At 37.2% G+C, this 26,678-nt stretch overlaps 1 protein-coding gene across 2 annotated transcripts in view; it reads right to left on the minus strand.

Moving 5' to 3' along the window:
* Positions 1-1,285: 1,285 nt before the first annotated feature.
* The window catches only part of camk4 (calcium/calmodulin-dependent protein kinase IV), a 61,010-nt gene continuing 35,617 nt past the window's right edge, over positions 1,286-26,678 (minus strand). For both annotated transcript variants that reach the window (XM_048189947.1, XM_048189948.1), the window contains 6 exons: positions 19,870-19,960; positions 18,463-18,537; positions 18,206-18,281; positions 7,975-8,101; positions 6,593-6,745; positions 1,286-2,703 (listed from right to left, as the gene is read on the minus strand). In XM_048189947.1, coding sequence (XP_048045904.1) covers positions 2,539-2,703; positions 6,593-6,745; positions 7,975-8,101; positions 18,206-18,281; positions 18,463-18,537; positions 19,870-19,960 — 687 coding nt within the window. In that variant the 3' untranslated portion in view covers positions 1,286-2,538. The remainder of the gene's footprint in view (positions 2,704-6,592; positions 6,746-7,974; positions 8,102-18,205; positions 18,282-18,462; positions 18,538-19,869; positions 19,961-26,678) is intronic.

Here is a 26,678-nt window from a genome sequence, read left to right on the forward strand (position 1 = left end):
AGTGTTGACATCGCCATCTACTGTAACTAAAGATTCTTTATTATTATTCAAAACGCAGAAATACAATGGGCACAAAAGTATTAGGACTTGCGTGAATTTAATTGCACTAGATAAAAAAATATCAAGAGCAAATGGTATTTATCTAGCGTTTCTCAACACATTGTGTTAGGTTTTAAATGATGAAAAAACTTTCAAACAATTTACTGTTCAAAAAAGTTAAAAAAGCTTTGGTTGTCAAACTGTATGACAAAAACAAACAAACACCTGATTAAAAGTCATTGCAAAAATATCTTTTTATGTTAGTTCTGAAAAAGTTCTAGCATCATTTGCTTACAGAGGGTTTGACATTTTGTTATCGGATGCAGTGACTCAGACATTTAAGTGTGGCTTATGTGCTTGAAATGTTGGGGCCTGCAGAATGAAATTTTACATTTGTAGCCTCTATAAAGGGGCCTTCGAGTGTGCTGAGTTGGCAGAAAGACTAAATAGCCTGTGTTGCAAAGAATTGAGCAATTTTATTATATACAAAGGAACAATAAAAAGCTATAAAGATTACATTACAACAATTATAACTGCATGGGTTACGTTTTACCTTAAAAGTGAAGTTTGCCTTAGAAAAGGTGTAGCATCATTTGTTTACTGATGGTTATATATTTTTTTCAAATATGATTCTCAGACATTCATAAGTGTGGCTTATGCACTTCGATTTTTGGGGCCACTGTAGATTGAAAAATAGTCCTCACAATTAATAAATTAATTAAAAACTATTTTCTATTGTGTTTAAATAATTGTTAATTTAGTAATAAATAAAATGACAAACAATAATAAACTAATAAAAACAAAAAAATACACAATCTTCTAAGTACACTTCTTCTAGGCCTAAGTATATTTTGTTATGCATATGCTTAAATTTATACATGCACGTGGAATATATATATATATATTGCACTGAACCACCTGTAAAAGCATTTTGTTAGTATAGAGCAGAGGACCCCCCACTTAGGCTCTCTGTCCACTTTTCTCAATAACACCTTATTATAAATGTTTAAATTACGAACATCATTATTTTATGATTATTAATTTATGAACAACTGACTTCACTGCATTATATAATGCTTAATAAATCATTAGGTATAAAGTAACTAATAGTTATGTCATGAAAATATACAGTAAAGAGCCACTGAAGTACCCTGGTTAAAAACCCTGGGTATAGAGTATTTTATCAACAAGCTACATACATAAAATAAATAATGAATCAAACTCATTCAGAACTAAGGGATCCAAAGTAGATTGTTTTGCATTCTTTATTTTTTGCAAGTAATATACAGTGCTATCTTATTGGCATTTTTGAGTCCTTAGACATAGAAACAGGCAGTTAAACAAAGTTGACACACTAGTGTCGCGTACAAAGTGACCGTCAAATGGCCTCCAATATCATTCTGTTAATTAGACAGCAAGTTTTATCTGTAAAATACAGTGCATTTAAAAAGACAATTGCAGCAGTTAAGATAAACATTCCTACATGCAAAACATGAACCCCTGTATATCCACATTACATTCCTTACATGTGATTATCAGATTATCAAACAGCATTCCCTCATACCATATATTACAAGCATGCGTTAAAGAATATTGAATAGGATCAAACCTCCTTCGTGCTGTTCTGTGTGTTTTAAATCACAGATTACTTGGTAAAGCTCTGAATTCTGAGAGGAAGTCTATTGCCAGTAAGTCATTTAGATAAAAACCTGAAAGTTTTTATTTATTTTAAAGGGAAATTCCTAAATAAGCAAGACTTGATGGTGAGAGCATACTTCAAATAATCAACATTTTGGCACAAGGGAGTGCTTTTCATTGCAATTTTTGTGTTAGTTATGCCTGTTATCCTGTCTCAACACAGATTTAGACAAAAGTAAAGAAGAAATCACCATTTCTTTATTTAACAAAGCACAATATGCTTGTTGTCTAAGTTTAAAACAAATTATTTAGTAGTATTTCTAAAATATTAAATAACTTTGACTCATGAAATATAAAAACATGGTATAAGGCATTCATTTGAAGCTTATGTAAAGGTTTAGTTCAATGTCCACATATTTCTCTACCAGTGACCAATATCATGTAAAAAACCTTGACAAATAAAATTATTTCAATAAAATGCAGCACAAATGTGATTTATACAACTAAAAAGCAACATATGCCCTTGAAAGTACTATGATAATTTGGCAATTATCTCAGCAAAAGCATGATGATATAAATATTAACTGATGTACAGTAGATGTAATGATTTGGTTCTTCTCATTACCATCCAGTGATGCTCATTCACTGTACAAAATCAGAATTTACAGACTTATCAAATGTTGGCATGGTATAGCAACTGGCTGAGTCACAACGTGGGACGTTTCTATAGACAAACAGTCCGCATGCAGAAGAACCAAACAAAGCCCATCGTTTCTGTCCTTTATAAGGCCCACTGCAAAAAGCAACATGTTCCTTTCATGAAGGGAAGAATTTTGAGTTCCAGTCATGCTCTGTGGAGATCTAAGAGACTTCATTCTGAGTCTGAGGCTGTTCAGTGTCTGGCTGATCATCTGCTGTCTTCTCTTTGACAGAGGAGGGGCTGCAGTCAGTTTTGTTGCTGTCTGGGTTGCCATGGCTTCCTGCGCTGCCCAATCGAGATGAAGCTACCACCGCTTTGACCGCTGCCTGTGAAAACATAACCACAGAGGTGTGCATTGTGTTTAGAATTTGATCACTTTTATATTTAAGCACATTTTGATTACACAAGTGCATTTATTCAGAGATTACTTCAGTGCATTTATTCAGCAACCAAAATTGCAAGCAATATATTCAAGATGTTTAGATTTATTACAGTTCATCACTGAGAAGATTTGCTCACAGATTTAGCAAATAGCACAAGCAGCTTCATGAAGGATCACAGACAGGCTGTGTAGCACTTTGAGCAGAATACTGCAATGGAGATCAGAAATTAAATGAAAAATGATAAATAAGCATCTGATTATGCTTCCGAGAGAAACGGCAATCATGATTGTGATTAAAATTTTGTCTGAGTTTGAGTTTTGTTTGAGTTGTTTTCTTGGTTGGACTGTTTCCAGGGGCATATTCTTCGTACCTCACTTAATACATCTAGATGATTTGACAGATGCCAGATCTTCTAATCGTGATAACTGAACTCTCGCTAATTTGGTTCTTCAAACGAATTTGCAGACTGGATTAAAATATCTGGATTAAGTTGTCTAAGATTACTGCGTGTTCTCGTGTTCCATGAAAAGGGTTGATGTATCAATACACGAAACCACGATCAGCAATGCAGCGATTGGCTGGAGTAAAGACGGCAACGTAATGACATCATAGAATGAGAAAAGACACCTGATGAAAAACTTGACAAATTTCTAGACATTTATAAGGAAACAGCCAAGCGAATAAACGACAGAAGAACGACATAAATGTTATAATAGATAAATGAAATGTGCACTATTTTTTTTTTTTTTTTTTTTTACATGATCACCATATCATTTAGGCTATTTTCACAATTTCTAGTATTTGTACAGGCAATTTTTTATTTCAATGTTGTAATTAGCAACTAATTTACCTTTGAAGCATATTTGACAGCATTAATTAAAGTTTCTTAAGGGTCAAGATCAAGTTATCTGCATCTCCTGCGCTTCATCAAGCCACTCCCATAATATCTGTCACGGTTCAAATGCACAAATGTATGTACGGCATAGACATCTGTACATCATGTGTGTAAGACTCCAATAAAAATTATTACGTAATTATTCCCTCACGAATGAATCTCTCAAAGAGTAAAACTGTCGGTGTCTATATTATGACACTACACGGCATTATAGTATTATTTGCAAATTTATTTTTAAATCATTTTTATTGTCCCTGGTTTACATTAGGGTACTCTTGTGGGAAAGTAGCAGTGGCTGGGACAGACTTTAAGCATCACCTCCGCTTAAAAAGATGCAATCTAATCCTGTTTACATGAAATAAGCCTGCTCCCGAGCAGGTTTGAGCTTACGGACCTGTTGCTATGACAGCAAGTCCAGGATGAGCGTCGAAGAACCGAACAATCCAAGATCATGCCAAATCGCCATCAGTCAAATCCAGCTAAGTGAGTTAGTGACGTACAAAGAATATGCCCCTGCTCTGTTACCTATGTTTGTATTAGTTTCTATGGTGATTCATTGTTTGATTAATTCACAACACCTGTTTCTCGTTTCCTTTCATTGGTCTGCATTTGTATATATAGCCATCTCATCTGTATTTAGTGGTTGTTCTGTTTGCCATGTTGTTGTTTTTTATTTTGAGAATCTGAGAAGTGTTATTTTGAGTTTGCTTTCATTATTACTTGCGATTAGATCCAGCCTCAACTCGTCCCTGCTGCAACCCTAGCATGACAAGATTGGATCATAAGAATGGACCTAGCAGCAGTTTAGATACTCCTCCTCTCCCAGGGGGATCTCTCCCTCGAGGAGCACATGTAGAGGTTTGTAGATATGCTCCATCTCGTGCACTAGGACAATGACAGCCTCTGCTCGTTTTTTCTTGAGATGGCCCTTGAGGGACGTTCCAAGAGTTCATTTTACTGGGTGCTTTTACAGTGAGGATCACCCTACACCATCTGTGAGATTGAGGAGGATCATTCATTGCCAGCACCTGCAGTTGACACGGCCCCAACGGAGCACAAACCCATGCCCCCGCAGACTCAGAGCCTGCCACAATTACAGAGCCAAAGTCCAAAGAGGATGTAAAGTCCGAGCCCACCGCAGACCCAGTGCCTAGTGGAGCCAAGTCTGACCAGATGTGTGAGCTGGTCCCTGTGTCTATTCCAGTTGGAATACTGATTGAGTATGAGGGCATGGAGTGGAGCCCAACCCAAAGTTGAAGTGAGTGTGTTGAGCTCGAACCACATTGTGATAATTAAGAAATGTGAAAGGATCAAGTCTCCATCATCCAGTTCCCCAAGTCTCCATCTTCCAGTTCACCAAGTCTCCTTCGTCTGCCAGTTCCAAGTCTCTTTCATTGCTGATGCTGCTGCCCAGCACCAAGTCTGTGTTGTTGATGATGCTCCTACCCAGCCTCCCACTCCCACATTCTCTGCCTATGCCATACAGATATTTGGTTCCCTGCACCCTTGGCTCCACTTTGGCCTGTTATCCCTCAAGCTCCACAGGACTCCCTCATCCCTCCTACTCCACCTTGGTTAGTCATCACCCTGGTTGTGCCATGGACTTTCGGTCCCCCAGCTACACCTCATCCCTCCACCCCTTTGGCTCCACCATTGTCCTGGCTCCCTCCTGCTCCACCATGGTCTGCCGAGTCCCCGTCTCCAGCTCGGTCCCGCAAGCCTTTGGTTCTGCCTCTGCGCCTTCCAGTCCATTGGTGTCACCCTGGGTCTATATCTCATCGGCTCCACGTGGTTCTCCACCACAGTCAGTCAGGCTCCTGGCTACACCATGGCTCCTCCCTGCTTCGGTTCCGCCATGAGCCTGCATTCTATTTGCACTGTTGGAGTTCACTCCCTTGCTCCACCCATCATCTCCTCCCTGGCTCCTCCCTCGTCCTTGGTGGTTCCTTCTGCCAGCTCTGAATCCACTTCCTAAGCCCCCTCTGTTGAACTTTGTCCTGTTTTGTTTGCGTTGTATTCTTGGTAATCAGTGAGATCTTTATAACTACTTGCATGAAATGCATATAAATATCAGTTGTCACTCTGTATTTCACAATAATATGTCTTCGTAAGATTATATTTAAATTTTTATGATCAAAGTGCTGTAGTTTTTATTTTGGGGTGCAAAACATATAAACAATACAATGATGATTAAGAGCTGTACAAATAAATGGTCCTCAAAAGCCCAGTGTATCAGATTTTATGCTCATTTTAACATGATTTTTCTAAAAAATGATGTATGCAAATGTAAGCGGTCTCCAGCATGAGAGGAGGGCACTCTAGCAAGGGCAATAAAGACCACAGTCTCTAGTGTCAGTTGCTATTGCGCTTCATGAGGTTTACACGCACATCTCTTACTAGCTTGCCTCCGTTACACTCAACCCCCAAAACCTTACTCCCTTCTGGGACATGGCACCAAATGGAACCGGTCCTGCTTGACCCGCTCTGAGCGGGATTCGAACAGGCATCTCCAGCTTTAGGATGCTAAAGACCACAGTTGCTAGTGTGCCTCACGAGGTCAGCCTAAGTTGCTTCAGTTTAGTAAGTGTTCATCTTGAAATATTACTAACAATATAAAAGTTATTCTTATGTTTACTAAAAATCAGTGAAGATTTCATAGCATGTGTACCACAACCTAAAGTACATGTATCACAACCTAAAGGTGGACAATTTTACAATTATACTAAAATGCCTTTTACTTGCAAAAAACAATCAAACAAACTATGAATCAGATTACAGAAGACATGTATTAGATTGTGTACAGCAGGTTTTTGGACAATTTTTTGATCATTTTGATAATTTAGAGGCCTTAAAATTTTGTATATCAAATATGATACATTATGCTTTATATGGTTAGAGCCTTCATAAAAATGTGTCATTGAGCCCAAAGCCTCAAACCTTGAGTTTTCTTCGAGCATTGAACTCCAGGAGTTTCTTCTGAGCAGTGTCCATATGGGTGAAGTTAACAGCCTTTCCAGTCACCCAGGGGTGCTGCAGCGCCTGCTGTGTCGTCAGCCGTTTCTTTGGATCCTGGACAATCAGTTTTTTCACCTATGGAGCCAAGAAAGACAAGTTACACTTTCAGTAACACCGAAGGCAGTGTTTTCTTTTGTTTTTTCTTTTTTCACAAAGATGTGTTTTTGGTGTTCCAAAGACAAATGGTCAACACTATTTTTTTTTTTGTAATCATTTGTGTGCCCACTCCCCTGACTCTTTGTTGTTGTTACTATTTATCGACTTAAAGTTTCTTTATTTGCATCTGTGGTTCCATGAAGAACCTTTAACACCCAAGGAAAACTTTTCATTGCACAAAAGGGTATTTATAATGGAAAATGTTCTTTAAATTAATGAAATGTTCTAGCTCAAGATCTCTTCACTAGGGTTCTTTGTAAAAACCCAAAGTTCTTCTATGGCATCACTGCCTTTATTGTTAAGAGTGTAGATCTGTCACAGAGATGTGTGATATTTCAGGACACCTATTTCAGTGATATATGTCAGGTAATAGGGACATTTTATATGTGGCAAAAAAGAAGAAGATATATTTACTTGGCTAACACCACCCCACCAAATTTTGAATTGCCAAAAAACAAACAAACAAAAAAAAAACAAAACACCTAAACCCTAACCCTTTAGTAAGTACGTATAGTTAACTAATATCACTCAATACTTAAATGTATAATTATACTGTAAGAAGGGCACCTTAAATAAATAAAGTGTATCCTAGAAAACATTAAAGGTGTTTATAAAGAAAGCTATTAATTTGTGCACTGTACCAAATTAAAGAATGCAGTATTTGAATATGTGAAAATCAATTTCTTATTATTTTGCAACATAAAAGTGTAATATAGCTATATTTTGTGTGTGCATTATAGTGATTTTACTATGGTTAAGGGGTGTTGTTAGGCACAACATGTAGCAGATTTTATAAACAAAATGATAAAACTAATGTTTTACTTAAAATCCTTTTATTAACAATAATAACCTCAATAAATAATTCCTCCATAATGCGAAATAGTTCAGGATAAATGTAGGCTGTTTACTGTTGCCAAGCAACATAGCAACTTGATGTACTAAAAAAGAATTGAACTTATGTGCACTCACAGGTGTGCGCTTATTTCAGTGGCAAACACAGATCATTAATTCATTCATTAGAAATGTACATTTGATTTTAAATAATAAAAATGACTTAAAAGACATCAATAAACTTTTCTCTTTGTGTGTGTGCTGTTTGCATACTTGGGCATTTTATAGGGGTTTAGGTTATATTGAGATTTACTCACAAGGTCCTTGGCATTAAGAGACACATTGTCCCACCAGGGGGAGACAAACTCATATTCACAGTTCAAGATGCGTTTAAACATGTACTGGTCTCCTCTGTCATCAAAAAAGGGTTCAAAACCACATAACCTATAGAGAGAACAGAAACAAAAACAATACTACATTTAACAGCAATCTCATCAAAAATACTGTAAAACAATATCAAATTCAGTAATATTGTGAAATATTATTACAATTAAAGATAACTTTTAACTGTATTTATTTGATGGCAAAATTGGTGCTCAATCATTAATAATTTACATTTATAATACTTAATATTTTTGTTGAAACCATGAAAGTTGAATGAACAACATTTATTTGAAATAGAAATCTTTCCTAAAATTGTAAATGTCTATACTGTCACTTTTGATCAGTTTAATGCATCCTTGCTGAATAAAAGTATTTATTTCTTTAAAAAAAAAAATGACCCCAACATTTTGAATGGTTTACACATGATACACTACCAATAAAAAAAAATAAAAAAAAGATATGATAATGATTTCAGAATTAATCTTGTGACACTGATAACTGGAGTAATGGCTGCTGAAAATTCAGCTTTGCAATCACAGGATTAGATTTAATTTGAAAATTAAAATGGAATTTTTTTTTAAAATTGTAATAATATTTTACAATACTACTGTTTTACTGTATTTTTTTAAGCAAATAAATTCAGCCTTGATGAGCATAAGATAATTCTTAAAAAAAAAAAAAAATCATAATTATCCCAAACTTTTTTTGGATAGTGTATAATATGCAGTGCTGCTTGAATGTTTATGAATGTTTATAGAATTGTCTATATTTTTGCAAAAATATGACCCAAAACATCATCAGATGTTCAAAAAAGTCCTAAAAGAAGACAAAGAGAACCCAATCAAACAACTTAGACAATTATTTATTGAGAAAAATTATTCAGTATTACATGTCTGTGAGTGGCAAAAGTATGAAGCTCTAGGATTAGCAGTTAATTTGAAGGTGAACTTAGGCTCCACCTGTTCTTAAAATGTTTTCAATCTATAGGGTTAACAATCAGGTGTCTGTTTGTGCCCTGTTTTATTTAAAGAACAGAGATCTAGCAAAGTCTAAACTTCACAACACGTGTTTGTGGAAGTGTATCATGGCACGGACAAAGGAGATTTCTCTACTAAGATTTCTGAGATTTCAAAGGAGGACCTCAGAAGAAGAGTTGTTGTTGCTCATCAGACTGAAAAAAGGTTATAAATCCTTTTGTCAGACAGATTGTGTACAAATGGAGAAAATTCAAGACAATTGCTACCCTCACCAGAAGTGTTCGACCAACCAAGAACACTCCAAAAGCAAGATATATAATAGTCTGTGAGGTCACAAAGGATCCCAGGGAAACTTCTAAGTAACTAAAGGTCTCTCTCACATTGGCTGATATTAATAGGGATGTCCAGATCCGATCACGTGATCGGAAATCGGGCCCGATCACGTGGTTTCAGACTCGATCGGAATCGGACGTTACCTCCCGATCAGGACTCGGATATATATGTATTAGGGGTGCAACGGTTCTCGGTAAGAAAAAAATCGAACCGTATGGTTCTCCACTTACGGTTCGGTACGCACTTGCACTGCGGCCCATCTCGAATGACGACGCATCTATTGGTTAATATGGTTTAAAATAGCAACGTGGAAAACAGACAGAGTTCAGATAATGTATGTTTCAGTCGATGGATGCGCAAAACGTTACAACAACGATAATCAGAAAGCGTGGACAAAACAGTTACTCTTTGTAAACTGTTAACTGCGAGTGCCGTCTGCTCTAATGTCCAGTCATTTACGCCGTCACCCGGGTGTTGATAGCGCGAGCGCAGGTGAGACCTGAACAGCTACGGAGCCCCTAAAGGGACATTGTGGTAGAAAAAAAAAATGGGAAGGAAGGAAATTTTACTTGGTGGTGGAAAAAAAATTGGGATGGGAGGAATTTTTTTTTTCAAATCTTTTGCGTTCCCTCGCAAAGATTGCGTTCCCTCGCAAAGATGTTTTGCGTTCCCTCGCAAAAATTGCATTCCCTCGCAAAGATTGCGTTCCCTCGCAAAGATGTTTTGCGTTCCCTCGCAAAGATGTTTTGCGTTCCCTCGCAAAGATTGCGTTCCCTCGCAAAGATGTTTTGTGTTCCCTCGCAAAGATTGCGTTCCCTCGCAAAGATGTTTTGCATTCCCACGCAAAACTTTTGCGTTCCCACGCAAAGATGTTTGCGTTCCCTCGCAAAGTTATAATCGTTCCCTTGCTGTGAACTCGGACAAACACTTCCTCTTTAATGTCCCGCTGGCTGACAGTAGTGTTTCAGTTAGTAACATACGTTAATAATGCACACAAATAATGCGCGGCTCATAGAGTTTGAACTTGTTGGACTCAAAAATGAAGAAATGCAGTCAGTGCTTATGTCAAGCAGTTCAGTTGGCAATATATTCACAGATTCGAGCTTCCCGGATTAGTAACTCGTGAGCTAAACGTTGTTAAAAACACAAATACAGCTACTTCCAATCATAGTAACCTAGACAACAAGCTACAACAACCCAATTTCCCTCAAATGTGCTTTATAATAAATTGGTCTCTATGAGCAGGCGGCGGAGATACACGCCTGAAGGGACCGTCTGAAAAGTGCAAAACCCAACACTTAGTTTGATTAAAAAAAAAAAAAAAAAAAATGCATAACGTTTATGATTATTAATTATTAAATAAAATAATATAATAATAACTTAACTGTTATTAGTAAAAATATTAAATAAATTGTAATGCCATCAAATCCAGTAAGCCATTATCATGCAAAAGCTGTTGAATGTAAGCTGTGTACCAACATCATTTGTGTAAAGAAGGCCTTTAAGTGCTACTTGCCAAACTAAGTGTTGTAGTACCTATAACCAGCAGGAGAGCAGTGATGTATGAACTGAATTTGGTGCCAGTACAGTATGTTACAGTGAAGTTATTGAGTATTTTTCGTAATATAAAATGAGCAAAAGGGTTTCGGGTTTTGCACTTTTCAGACGGTCCCTTCAGGCGTGTATCTCCGCCGCCTGCTCATAGAGACCAATTTATTATAAAACACATTTGAGGAAAATTGGGTTGTTGTAGCTTGTTGTCTAGGCTACTATGATTGGAAGTAGCTGCATTTGTGTTTTAACAACGTTGAGCTCACGAGTTATTAATCCGGGAAGCTCGAATCTGTGAATATATTACCAACCGAACTGCTTGACATAAGCACTGACTGCATTTCTTCATTTTTGAGTCCAACAAGTTCAAACTCTATGAGCCGCGCATTATTTGTGTGCATTATTAACGTATGTTACTAACTAAAACACTACTGCCAGCCAGCGGGACATTAAAGAGGAAGTGTTTGTCTGAGCTCACAGCAAGGGAACGATTATAACTTTGCGAGGGAACGCAAAACATCTTTGCGAGGGAACGCAAAATATCTTTGCATGGGAACGCAATCTTTGCGAGGGAACGCAAAACATCTTTGCGAGGGAACGCAATCTTTGCGAGGGAATGCAAAACATCTTTGCGAGGGAATGCAAAACATCTTTGCGAGGGAACGCAATCTTTGCGAGGGAACGCAAAACATCTTTGCGAGGGAACGCAATCTTTGCGAGGGAACGCAAAACATCTTTGCGAGGGAACGCAAAACATCTTTGCGAGGGAACGCAATGTTTGCGAGGGAACGCAATCTTTGCGAGGGAACGCAAAAGATTTGAAAAAAAAAAAAAATTCCTCCCATCCCAAATTTTTTTTCCACCACCAAGTAAAATTTCCTTCCTTCCCATTTTTTTTTTTTACCACCATGTCCCTTTAGGGGCTCCGTAGAACAGCACACGTTTCTATCTGTGTTTAAACTAACTCATTTAAGCCTTGCTGATTTAAACCTTCAAGAACAAGACGTGAAAGAGAGCTTGCGCGCTGTGAGAAGATTTGTGTGCGCTCATCCGAAGCGCGCACACGCTTATTTCAGTCAGCGCGCAAATACTGAGTTCTCTTTCAAGTCTTGTGCTTCAGCGGACAAATTCATACAAAAATTATGTCAACATGCCCGTCTTAGCGAGTATCCTAGCAAACATAGCCGGTTATGTCTTAAGTGAACGTATATTAGTCGAGAAAGACAGCGCATGTGTAACAATCACTCACTGCTCTTGACTGAATAGTTTTGTAACTTCAATAATGATTAATCATTATTTATTTTATACAGTAAAGATAATATGCAGTGATATTTTATATTTGATTACTATTTGATTGCTGTTAGATACCTGAAAAACCTGAAAAGCACTGTTCCTGGATCTGTTTTTTTCGCTCTTCTTTATTCTTTTTTATGTATTATAGAAGTATCGGATCGGGACTCGGTATCGGTAGATACTAAAAATCAAATGACTCGGACTCGGACTCGAGGGCAAAAAAACGTGATCGGGACATCCCAAGATATTAATGTTCACCATCAGGACAACACTGAACAACCATGATGTTCATGGCAAAGTTGCAAGGAGAAAGCCACTACTTTCCAAAAAGAACATTGCTTCCTGTCTACATTTAGCTAAAGATCATGTGGACAAGCCAGATGGCTACTGGAAAAATGTTTTGTGGACAGATGAGACAAAAATAGAACTTGGTTTATGGTTATTGGTTTATGTTTGGAGAAAGAAAAACACTGCATTCCAGCATAAGAATCGTATCCCCTCTGTGAAACATGGTGGTGGTATATCATGTTTTGGGCCTGTTTTGCTGCATCTGGGCCAGAATGAATTGCCATCATTGATGGAACAATGAATTCTGAATTATACAAGCAAGTTCTAAGGGAAAATATCAGGACATCTGTCCATGAACTGAAGCTCAAGAGAAAGTGGGTCATGCAACAAGACAATGAGCCCAAGCACAGTCGTTCTACATAGGAATTGTTAAAGAAGAACAAAGTTAATGTTTTAGAAAGGCCAAGTCAAAGTCCACACCTTAAGACAATTGAAATGTTGTGGAAGGACTTGATGCAAGCATTTCATGTGAGGAAACCCACCAACATCCCAGAGTTGAAGCTGTTCTGTACTGAGGAATGGACTACAATTCCTTCAAGTCGTTGTCATCAGAAACACTTTCCATTATTGCTGCACAACATTATTCCAGATACTGAAAGCAAGAGTTCACATACTTTTGCCACTCACAGATATGTAATACTGGATAATTTTTCTCAATAAATAATTGACAAAGTATATATTTTTGTCTCATTTGTTTGACTGGGTTCTCTTTGTCTACTTTTAGGACTTTTGTGAACATCTGATGATGTTGCATGCAAAAACAAAACAAAACAAAACAAAAAACCCTAAATATTATTTTAATAATATATAATATAATAATATAATCACTGAATTGATATACAGGTGCTGGTCATATAATTAGAATATCATCAAAAAGTTGATTTATTTCACTAATTCCATTCAAAGGGTGAAACTTGTATATTATATTCATTCATTACACACAGACTGATATAATTATAATTTTGATGATTATAACTGACAACTAAGGAAAATCCCAAATTCAGTATCTCAGAAAATTAGAATATTGTGAAAAGGTTCAATATTGAAGACACCTGGTGCCACACTCTAATCAGCTAATTAACTCAAAACATCTGCAAAGGCCTTTAACCCTCTGGAGTCTGAGGCTGATTTGGGGCTTGGAGAAGTTTTGACATGCCCTGACATTTGTGCTTTTTTCAGTTGTTCATAAACATATAAATGACAAAAGTGTCATTACACTGTATTCAGCACAAACTAGGCTACAATAATATGTGAGGAACATGTATGTACATGTATACGGAGCCCCTAAAGGGACCTTTGCAAAAATAAAAAAATGACGGAGTTTCGCGTGCGCACGAGATACTTTCGCGTGCTCACGAGAAACTTTCGCGTGCTCACGAGAAACTTTCGCGTGCTCACGAGATACTTTCGCGTGCGCACGAGATACTTTCGCGTGCTCACGAGATACTTTCGCGTGCGCACGAGATACTTTCGCGTGCTCACGAGATACTTTCGCGTGCTCACGAGATACTTTCGCGTGCGCACGAGATACTTTCGCGTGCTCACGAGAAACTTTTGCGTGCTCACGAGAAACTTTCGCGTGCTCACGAGATACTTTCGCGTATTCTAACAGCGCTTTATTGCGAGCAGAGCCATTGACATAAAGCACCTTAGATATAAGGCACGTGTTTAATTAAAACGAATAATTAGCTGTATTCATCCTAGACGATCTGGTCTAAGAAAGCCAGATTTTGAGCAAATACAGCTGTATTAGTTCATGTGCATCCACTCTCATTTTCTCTTTAATTTTCATGATCTTTATTAATTTATGTGCATCCATACTCTGGCATTCTTCATAGGCAGTGAGCACAAATGAAGTAGGTTATAGTATACACAAACCGGAAATTGTAACGCGTGAAAGTATCTCGTGCGCACGCGAAAGTATCTCGTGCGCACGCGAAAGTATCTCGTGCGCACGCGAAAGTCCTTCATTTTTTATTTTTGCAAAGGTCCCTTTAGGGGCTCCGTACATGTTTGTATTTTTGAAGGAATAATGTTTATGCGTGGTTATTGAAAAAACAAAAACTTAAGTCACTGAAATAAGGCCAAAAAAAGTATATTAAATCTATGTTCACAAGACTTTTGGGTATTGGAGGTTGTAGACTAGAGTTTTTGCTTCAGAATTATGTAAAAATTATGCTGCCTACTCCTTCATATAAAACAATATATTGATTTAGTTTTTGCAAGACACTTTTTGTCAAGAAACACAGTATGCATGGGGGCGTGAATCTGCATGAATAATGGGCCATTTACACCTGAGAAGACAAAGGAATCACATAGTAAGGTAGGCTGTGAAAAAAACCCTCTGTAATAATGTCTCAGCTCATCATAAACAGCAATACTGTGAAATATTATTACAATTTAAAATAATGGTATTCTATTATATTCTTTAAAATATAATGTATTTCTGTGGTGCAAAGTGTCTGAACAATTATGTTACCTCTATGGCATTTCATATAGGCTTTTAGCTTAAAAGCATGCACATTTGGAGAAATATTGATGGATTCTTATATATTTATGTCAATTTTCTATACTGAGAAATAATATTTATTGTCATCACTATGAGTGCTGGATACTGTGTTTTTAATTCATACTTGCAGCCGGAGGGCGCTCTTTACACCTTTAGTCCACAAATTCATAATATAAAGAAGAAAAGGAACTAGGAACTAATGGCATGTCTTCTAGAGATCGCTAACCATTGCTTTAACATCCAAATAAACACTTTTCAAGACAATAAATACACGATTGAGACGATAAATGCATGTATTGCCTCTGAATTTGCATCTGAATAGCGCTGGCTCCGTGGGCGTGGCCGCATTAGCGGATAATGAGCTGAATCACAGACTTCTGACATGGCTCTCTTTTCATACAGATTACATAAACACAGAATGTTTGTTTTCGATTTGACTTGCACGATTTAAAACCTGACATTTCAACATTTCTTTAGACGTAAGTGTCATTTTTTTGTCATTAGTATTCATAAGTTACAGTTCATTTTCTGAGAACTATCAGATTAGACTTCGTTCAGAGGGAGAGGAGAAATCATGCATCATGTTAGTTTTCTTTATTTTACAAAAAGCACAACATTGTGTTTTTACTCTGAGTGTACATAAATAAAAGAAGATATTCTATAGTTTCAATTGATATATTACTTATGTCTCTATGACAAGAAATGACGGAGTATTTTAAGTCTGTTTTGCTGCAATGTGAAAAAAAACCTGCAAAACGCGCCAGCGCGTTTTCAGACCTCAGGGAGTTAAATGGTCTATCAGTCTAGTTCTGTAGGCTAAAAATCATGGGGAAGACTGTTGACTTGACAGTTGTCCAAAAGACGACCATTGACACCTTGCACAAGGACGGCAAGACACAAAAGGTCATTGCAAAAGAGGCTGGCTGTTCACAGAGCTCTGTGTCCAAGCACATTAATAGAGAGGCGAAGGGAAGGAAAGATGTGGTAGAAAAAAGTGTACAAGCAATAGGGATAACTGCAACCTGGAGAGGATTGTGAAACAAAATCCATTCAAAAATGTGGGGGAGATTCACAAAGAGTGGACTGCAGCTGGAGTCAGTGCTTCAAGAACCACTACGCACAGACGTATGCAAGACATGTGTTTCAGCTGTCGCATTCCTTGTGTCAAGCCACTCTTGAACAACAGACAGCGATAGAAGCGCCTCGCCGGGCTAAAGACAAAAAGGACTGGACTGCTGCTGAGTGGTCCAAAGTTATGTTCTCTGATGAAAGTAAATTTTGCATTTCCTTTGGAAATCAGGGTCCCAGAGTCTGGAGGAAGAGAGGAGAGGCACACAATCCACGTTGCTTGAGGTCCAGTGTAAAGTTTCCACAGTCAGTGATGGTTTGGGGTGCCATGTCATCTGCTGGTGTTGGTCCACTGTGTTTTCTGAGGTCCAAGGTCAACACAGCCGTATACCAGGAAGTTTTAGAGCACTTCATGCTTCCTGCTGCTGACCAACTTTATGGAGATGCAGATTTCATTTTCCAACAGGACTTGGCACCTGCACAGTGCCAAAGCTACCAGTACCTGGTTTAAGGACCATGGTATCCCTGTTCTTAACTGGCCAGCAAACTCGCCTGACCTTAACCCCATAGAAAATCTATGTGTATTGTGAAGAGGAAGATGCGATATGCCAGACCCAACAATGCAGAGGAGCTGAAGGCCACTATCAGAGCAACCTGGGCTCTCATAACACCTGAGCAGTGCCACAGACTGATCGACTCCATGCCACGCCACATTGCTGCAATAATTCAGGCAAAAGGAGCCCCAACTAAGTATTGAGTGCTGTACATGCTCATACTTTTCATGTTCATACTTTTCAGTTGGCCAAGATTTCTAAAAATCCTTTCTTTGTATTGGTCTTAAGTAATATTCAAATTTTCTGAGATACTGAATATGGGATTTTCCTTAGTTGTCAGTTATAATCATCATCAAAATTAAAAGAAATAAACCTTTGAAATATATCAGTCTGTGTGTAATGAATGAATATAATATACAAGTTTCACTTTTTGAATAGAATTAGTTAAATAAATCAACTTTTTGATGATATTCTAATTATATGACCAGCACCTGTATATCAATTAGTATTTGAATGTAATACATGCAGCAAAATGCTAAATATTAATATGATTAATATTACAAATACAGAATGGAAATTTAGATTTACTGCTGTCACAGCCAGGTTGCAACAAAGATGATGAAATAAAAGGTGATGGATCTGTTTGCAGCAGTGTTGTCTTTTATTAAACATGAACTCAAAAACAAAGAACTCAGACTAGGCGTAACACGAGGAACGGAACAACAGGTAAACATGATGATAATGGACAAATGAACTGAACAAAACACATGGCTCACATACACAGAACAAATCAATCAAAAAAATGGAGAACAGGTGCAACTGATAATCAAACAATGAAAAACAATGGAAACAAATGAAAACCAAGGAAACTGAACTAAAATGTGAAAAGCCCACCCAAAACATAAACAAACCATGAATACCTGACAACTGCAAACCCAATTACTGCAAACTACTAATTAAAATTAAAATTAAAAGACTAATGTTTTTCTTATTATTGTGCACTCCTAGTCAAGATTTTATTGAATTATTCTGGAACTGAGCAGTTTTCTTTTTCTAATTTGTGCTACTTTGCTTTTAAGATCATCTTATACACATCTATATATTATCATCTGATCTGTGGTTTAAAAGTGCATAAATACATTAATGTCTATTACATTTGAATTTCATTGGAATACATATTGAGAAAAATTTGAGAGCTATATGGCAGAGTTTTTCAGTGAATAACGACCTAAATTTCAGCTGGGTCATATGGGTTTTTAACAGCATGTAGGTTAAAAGACGACATATTTTTAAAAATGAAACGTTTTTGACTAAGACTATGTTTCTTAGACTTTTTGTTTTTGTAAAAGAATACATATCTGATTCCTGGAGTTACACCCAAATGTTCAAAACGTGCTTCACACTTTTCACTAGTGAGGTTGATCTGAGACAAAAACCAGCCTCTCGCAAGTGATATGACAGAGAGATTGAATGACTAAGCACAGCATTCTTGTGAAAGAATAACTTTAGACAAGTATGTCGTGCCACTCACAAAATGTACGTGATAACTCCCACAGACCACATGTCAACCTCAGGGCCATAGGCACATCCCCGTAAAATCTCAGGAGCTGAGGGAGAGAAAGAAAGAACATCAGAAGAAAAGAATAAAGGGGGGAGGTGACGCACTGCTGCAATGATGCTGTAAAAAGACTACATTTTTTTCTGTAATTCTCTTTGTGGAACTAAAGCCACAGATGGTGCTCTGTAAAAAAAAAAAAAAAAAAAAAAAAAACTCTTTAATGAACTCACCACAATAGCCTGGAGTCCCACACACAGTCTTCATTGTTACCTGATCATCTACAATTTTCGACAAACCAAAATCCGCTGTAAAGATAAATCACACCAAATAAAAACAGTTTTTACATTTTCTGAAGAAGGTGTTCGACTGGTCTGTCTATCTATCACATTTTTTAAAATCTTTTTTTATTATTATTCTTAGTATTAAATTTAGAATTAGAATTGATACATTCTTGCTAAATAAAACAGTTTATTTCTTCAAAAAAAGTCATAAATCAGTAACACTTTACAATAAGGTTCATTAATTAACATTAGTTAACTACATTTGTTAACATGAACTAATAATGAACTGCACTTATACAGCATATATTAATCTTTGTTAATGATAATTTCAACATTTACTAATACATTATTAAAATTTTGTTAACATTAGTTAATGCACTGTGAACTAACATGAACAAACAATGAACAACTGTATTTTCATTAACTAACATTAAAAAAGATGCTCATGGTTAGTTCATGTTAGTTAATACATTAACAAATGTTTAACTAATGAACCTAAATACTATGAACGTATTGTAAAGTGTTACCCATAAATCTATATATATTCAAAAGTTTGTGGTCAGTAAGGCCAAATTAACAGTTTTATTTAGCAAGAATGTATTAACAATAAAGTTACAGAGAAGACTTTCATATTGTTACAAAACTTCAAATAAATGCTGTTCTTTTGAACTTTCTAGTCATAAATATTTCCTAAGCACCAAATTAAATATTAAATATGTTCCATTAAATATGGTTTTGGGATGAAACATGACCTGGACATGTTTTCATGACATTGGTTGACAAAGAATTGTCACTTGCGCATGCTAAAAGGGGAATGCAACACAATGTGTATTTTTCGTCTGATTTCCCTTGCATCCTTCAGCCTTTGCTCAAACAAAGCTGCTGGATGTCCTCCATTGTTGTTTACTGTCACGTTTTTTTTCACGCGAGAAAGACATCGATCGCAACTTTCTGGCATACACCACGCCTATCAAGTAAGGATACTGTTGGAGGTGGAAACGCAAGCCGGATCAGTGTTTACCATCCCGAATAGTACTGTACTGAACTGAACCGTACCATTCGGTGGAAACGAGCCATAAGTCACATGCTGAAGTTTAATTCTTATGAGTTTTTTCAATGCTAATGAGTTTTTTTTTTCTTTTTAAAATCCTTAACTCAAACTATGAATGGGCATCAATAAAATAATGAGAAAATCATTACAAATTAACATTGAAAGCTATATTTGAACATGACAGTTTCAGTGATTATTCTTCCTTGTACAACAGGAATGATGTTGCATTTTTGCAAGCTAATTCACCAACAAGAGATGTTTAGCCAAACTGCAGTTCCCCCCATCAGGCGAATGGAGAGCCTTACCTATTTTGAGCGGAGCATCTGGCGCTGATGTGGCGTACAGCAAGTTCTCAGGTTTCAGGTCTCTGTGCACTACACCATTCTCATGCAGGTACTGCAAACAGACATGTAGACACAAGAGGCTGCCTCTTATTAATCTGTGACACGTGTGACTGTACAATATAGTGATTCTAATTAGCACGTATTACTTTCGCCTTTATTTGCGTAATAATATTTATAGTTATTAAATTCGTATGGGAATCTCCTATGTGGTTGGTAAACAGATTAATCTGGGCCCGATAATGAGCAAATTCAAAGTAATGACCAAGCTGTACTGATTAAACGTGTTTTATAACTGACAGAATTTAGTGCATTAAGAGATCTTCTCTCTGCTCAGAGGCCATTTAAGTTTTACACTGTGTGCAAGAAAGCACTGTATTGATATTCTTCAGACATTTTCTTTCTTTATCTGGAGACTGTTTTATAGATCATTATAGTCTTAGTGTCACACTTGCTGTGTATATAATCCAAAAGACAAGAGGAAATGAAAGCAAAAGGAGAACATGGGAACAGAGTAACACCCTAGCATAACAATATCAACATCATTGCAAGACAAAGGACTAAAGAAACTGAGGGCTTAAATACACAGAGATCGCAATCAACAGAACAACGAACAGGTGAGGACTAATCAGGAACCACAGTAACAAACAAGTGGCAGGAAAACTGATAACAAACAAAAACACAGGGATAAAAACTCAAGCAAAACAGAAAATACATGTGATACTTAGGTGTGTTATTTAGGTGTGTTTGTTTTTGTAAACTTTTTGGATGCGAGATGTCAACCACATACAGAAAAAACAAGCCATTCTTATACCTTCAACCCTTATCCATAATTCTTTATATCTGCCCTCTTTAATTTATGACATGAATAATTTAATAATTTGTGAATACTTTTTAATTCAATAATTCATGCATCAAAGTGTTAAGATTAAAGGTTGAACATCTTAAAATGTTCACTATTTAAAATCTATCACTGTAAAAACTTGTTCAACCTAAGACTTTTTTAGTTGACTTTATGTCCAACAATTTGTTGAACTTAACTATAAAAAATATTTTTTTTTTGATACAGGGCAATCTTACTAGAATTTTCAATCATTTCCCCCACTTCTGAATTTGAATTTGAAATGAAATGAATTTGCATTCATTTATTTTCCAAAGTCATCTTGAATCTTGAATTTTAACAATACATTTTTGCGAATACACAGATCACAGAAATTGACTTCATAAATTGATGTAGATTCCTTAAAGGTGCCATAGAACGTCTTTTCAAAAGATGCAATATAAGTCTAATGCTGTGTTCACACCAAACGCGAATAGAGCGTCTGGCGCGAATGATTTCAATGTTAAGTCAATGTAAAGACGCGTTTACGCGCGTCTGGAGGTCTCGCGGCGCGAATGAGGCGTTTAGCGCGGCGCTTGAAGACGCGAATTCACCTCATTTGCGCGTCTAGTTCGCGCGAATGACGTGAATTGAGCGTTTCGCGCGAATGGTGCTTTTTGTGCATTTACGCGTTTGACGCAAATTCGCGTCTGACGCCCGAGTTGAAAAATTTGAACTTTGGCGTAAATTCGCGCCGCGTTAACCAATCAGGAGCCTGTTTGCTGCTGTGGCGGAAGGCCCGCCCGGAGTCACTCATTCAAAATGGAGGAACGACTGATATTATCAGTGAGCAGTCACCCAGAGATTTATGACACAAGTTCATACTTCTATAGAGACAGGAATAAAAAGGACCTCGCTTGGAAGAGTGTCGGTGAGGAGATTGGGCAATCTGGTAAGTTGTAAATACACATTTCACTTTTGAGTCACGTACACGTTTATCGACCCGCGAATACAAAGCGGTAGCTCTCTCGATGAACGCACGATCAACATCAGCCATCTTGCAAACAGACAACCGCCTAGCACTTGCCCCTCCCACAAGAAGCGGATTTCGCCTCGGACGCGCGTCAATTTCGCTTCAAACGCTTGTTTTTTACGCGCGTCTAGAGCATTCAAAAGTGCATTCAAAATGTTCAAGCGGCAAACTAGACGCGGTAGACGCGAATTTGACGCTCTATTCGCGTTTGGTGTGAACGCAGCATAAGGTGTCCCCTGAATGTGTCTGTGAAGTTACAGCTCAAAATTGCCCATAGATTTGTTTTAATTAATTCTTTTAACTGCCTATTTTGGGGCATTAATAACTATGCACCGATTCAGGCTGCGCGGCCCCTTTAAATCTCTCGCTCCCTGCCCTCCCGAGCTCTCGACTATAAGTGCAGTTATACAGTGCATAAACAAAGTTCACACAGCTAATATAACCCTCAAATGGATCTTTACAAGATGTTCGTCATTCATGCTGCATGCATGCATCGATTCCTGTGAGTATAGTATTTATTTGGATGTTTACATTTGATTCTGAATGAGTTTGACACTATATGCTCTGTGGCTAACAGGCTAATGCTACACTGTTGGAGAGATTTACAAAGAATGAAGTTGTGTTTATGAATTATACAGACTGCAAGTGTTTAAAAATGAAAACAGCGACGGCTCTTGTCTCCGCAAATACAGTAATAAATGATGGTAACTTTAACCACATTTAACAGTACATTAGCAACATGCTAACGAAACATTTAGAAAGGCAATTTACAAATATCACTAAAAATATCATGTATTCATGGATCATGTCAGTTATTATTGCTCCATCTGCCATTTTTCGCTATTGTCCTTGCTTGCTTACCTAGTCTGATGATTCTGCTGTGCACAGATCCAGACGTTAATACTGCCTGCCCTTGTCTAATGAGACAAGCCTTGAACATGGGCTGGCATATGCAAATATTGGGGTCATACATATTAATGATCCCGACTGTTACGTAACGGTCTGTGTTATGTTGAGATTCGCCTGTTTTCCGGAGGTCTTTTAAACAAATGAGATTTATATAAGAAGGAGGAAGCAATGGAGTTTGAAACTCAACGTATGTCTTTTCCATGTACTGAACTCTTGTTATTCAACTATGCTGAGGTAAATTCAATTTTTGATTCTAGGGCACCTTTAAAATGGCTGTCATCACCATTATGGTGATTAGGGTTCCCTTTGGTTACGCACTTGGAACTTCTTTTACTTTACTATAATTTTCTTCCTATCAGTGCAGTAGCGTCTTCTCATCTTCCAAAAGGTTGGCAGGCACAGAGAAAAGATCGCAAAGATCAAAAACACAAGTAGGTAAACAGGAAAGTAGCTTACAGGAACAATGGAACTATAATAGTTTCAGTCGCCAGACATTGAAACAATGGACACAAGGAGTTTATATAGAAAGTCTGGGAAACAGCAGGAATTGATGGCAGGTGCATTCAATCAGTCATTTGGGGAGCGTGAGAGGGTAAGTGAGAGTATGAGGGAATGCAGTGTTGAGGGAGGAGCGGTGCACTTGTGACAGACAAAACTGTGCTAGATTTTTGATAGGGAGAAAAACTGGTAAGGAGCCTTTGAGCGCCCGTGAGCTCCTTCATGAAAACAGACTGTGTTTATGATTACTACTAGTCATTTACAAGTTGAAATTGTGTATAACGCTGAAAGGTGCAGTAGGAGATCTGGGAAATGCTACCGTTAGCCTGCTAGCATTGAAAGCATATGATGCCACCCTCGGCAAATCGCCGTCCAAAGCCATGCCTCCTCCAAAACACACACACACAGCTGCTCTCGGCAAAGCATCACAAGTGACAGCATTAAACTACCTCATGTTTCAACACACATAACATTACAATAATAATGAACGTAAACAACTTAGAGAGCTTGTAAAAACTGTTGAAATGAAAACGCATAATTCCAAGTCTGAGGACGTGAACAGCTCCTACGTCGTCCTACGCCTTCCACAGACGATATATATTTATAAAAATTATAGATTTAGACATTTAACATTTAGACCATTTAACATAGTGATTGCTATCAGGATATGAAGAGACTTTCAACCAGTATAACAAAAAATGTTTCTGTAGAAAATCATATATTGCAGCTGGCTTAACAGTAACTGTAAAATATCTATTTTAGGTATGGGAGAGCAATATTTAGAGTTTTGATATTTGGTTGCCTTCAGTAAGTGTTGCAATGTGATTGCTAAAGTATTTCAAGTGTTTTTAGTAGGGTTTTCTGGGTTGTGTGTGAGTTCAATTCATGTCCGTATAACAAATTGACCAGTTAAAGGGGCTATATGTACAATTCAGAAACCCTTGTTATTAGCGACACCGGTGGTCATTAAGTGAACTGCAGCCTGCAACTTATTGCTTATGCTCGAGACTGAATGTGATTCAATGGCTCAATACACTCACAGCGAAGTTCTTTTTCATTCTTTGCTTAGAAGTAAAAAGAAGTTGGAAATACTTTAGCAGCTATATGCTGTTAACAAACATCCAAATGCCATGCACGCTGCTGAGAGTGATGTTTAGATGAATATGTAAATATGTGCGGCACGCTTTTGTCAATAATAAGATAAACACAACAAAAATAACAGTGGTGAGAAAACAGCAGTTAAGAAAGCATCTGTTCATAGTGATGTGAATATCGCATTGCATTTCATCGCCATTATGTCGACAGAAGAGGGCATTAAAATTACACTGTTATGATAGTTTGAATATAAAGTATGTTTGATATAAAAATGTTTGAGACTACAGACTATATAGATCTGGCTATGTGAGACTAGTTTGAATTAATCCCTTTTCTTTGCATGACACTGACATTGGAGTACAGGGGTGCGTTTCCCGTACAACGACATAACTCGCTGCTTAACTACCACAGTAGGATGCATCATTGAAGAAATCAACTAGCTAGTCATGACCGTTTCCCAAATCCGTTTTGTCGCAAATTTGTCGTTCAAACACGTTGGTTAATGATATCACGCAGGTGGTAGAGTAATAACTTATTTTAATGAATCCATTTGGGATCGAATTAATGCTAGATGTTTTGCTATAAATTACGGACGTGGCATCTGAGGACTCATTCTCATTATTCTCAGTTGTTTTGCTTTATTTCCAGATTCAACCATAGGCTCGTTCTTATGTACTAGAGCACGCACGCACATGCGCACCCTTCAAAAATGGAGCTTAAAATCTCTGGACAAACTAAAATATGTAAATGACATTTGTATATATTCGAAATAAAAGATACAGATTGAACTGAATGTCAGCTTGCTTATTTTTCTCAAGATAAGGATTTACTAAATCCACATGTCATGCAAACAAGAAACTTCTAACAAGAGCTTTTGTTCCAACCACACAACTTTGCAATGCTGTCTGCAAATGTTCGTTGGAACTATGGTTTCGGGAAACACTGACTCCTTGAACTATGCTGCACTCTAAAAAATGCTGGGTTAGAAATGGACAAATCCAGGGATTTGGTTGTTTTCACCCAGCCATTTTTTTCCAACCAATTTTGGATTTATTTTTTTAGCCAGCAATATATTAATATAGTAAAAGGCATGTTTTTGCTCACCCCTAAATAGGGGCAAATTTGTGGGGTATTTTAAGCTGAAAATTGACCAGAACAGAGACATCTTGTGAAAGAGGGCATAATAGATGCCCTTTAACCCAACCTGCTGGGTTTGTCCATATTTAACCCAACTTGGGTTGTTTTTAACCCAGCATTTTTTATAGTGTGATAATGACGGAACTTGCAACCATAGTTGGCTAACGATGCTTTCGGGAAACACACCCCAGAATAGCTCTTTCGGCATTATCCTGAACATTGTATAAGCATTCATTTCATATGTCATAGAATGGAAGAGAGGCTCTTGTGAGCATGCATAACTGTAACATCCTCTGGATTTTCAGTCTACAGGCTTTCATAGACAACCTAGGAAGTCGTTTTTTAAGTTTCATTAAGCTGTTCACACATTGGCAATTCAAAAAGCGAGTAATGCATGAAAATTCTTATATATAGCCTCTAACCAAAGTTAAATACTTAGTGTTAGGATTTAGTTCAAATCACTGTTCCTCAGAATGATTAATGCTAAAAGTGATGCTTGCCTTAGAAAACACCAGTAATCAGACCAACGTCCATCGCTTACAACAGATTTGTGTTTATAATCAGCCCGACGCACTTGCCATTGCCGTGGTGAGTGTTACCACGGAAACTCATTAAACAGAGTAGCATGAGCCATAAGTCTGCCTGGTTACAGAGAAACAACACGTGGTCACCATCTAACGTGCTACCGAGAGACCTGATGACCGTGATAGAGATGCCCAACCCGAAGAAGATATTAATACCTGAAACAACAAAATGTATTTATTTATTAGCTATCTCATTTTGCTAAGGCAATAATTTACATTAAGCAATCTCCTTGTAACTACCTACTATAGAAAATGTTAGCTACTGAAAAATTTGAAGAAAAGCTTCAGGGTTCTTGACTTATTTTTAAAGAACACTGTATGCCAAAAATAATTTTTTTAATTAATACATTTTTGCATAATACTTTCATGTTTAATTAATTAAAACTCATAAAATTCATAAAATGATCCCATGATGGAACCCCTGAAAGGTTCTATGTGAAGTTCCTGAGAGAATCCTTTAAGGTGCTATATAAAAACTTTTTTTTTTTTTTTTTACTAAGAGTTTGCAATAAAGTGCAACAGTCATTTTCACCTTAGGCAAATATAAATCATTAAAGACAGCCCTACTGTGAGCTACAATGTTGATATACTAGTATATGCTGTTGTTACAGCCATCAGCCCACATTATTTCAACTTTTTTTTTTTTTTTAAATAATCATGTTAAACAGTTCCAGATGAAAAACTACATCACCTGACT

Source organism: Megalobrama amblycephala, linkage group LG4 (genome assembly GCF_018812025.1).
Source record: "Megalobrama amblycephala isolate DHTTF-2021 linkage group LG4, ASM1881202v1, whole genome shotgun sequence".
Classification (NCBI taxonomy): domain Eukaryota; kingdom Metazoa; phylum Chordata; class Actinopteri; order Cypriniformes; family Xenocyprididae; genus Megalobrama; species Megalobrama amblycephala.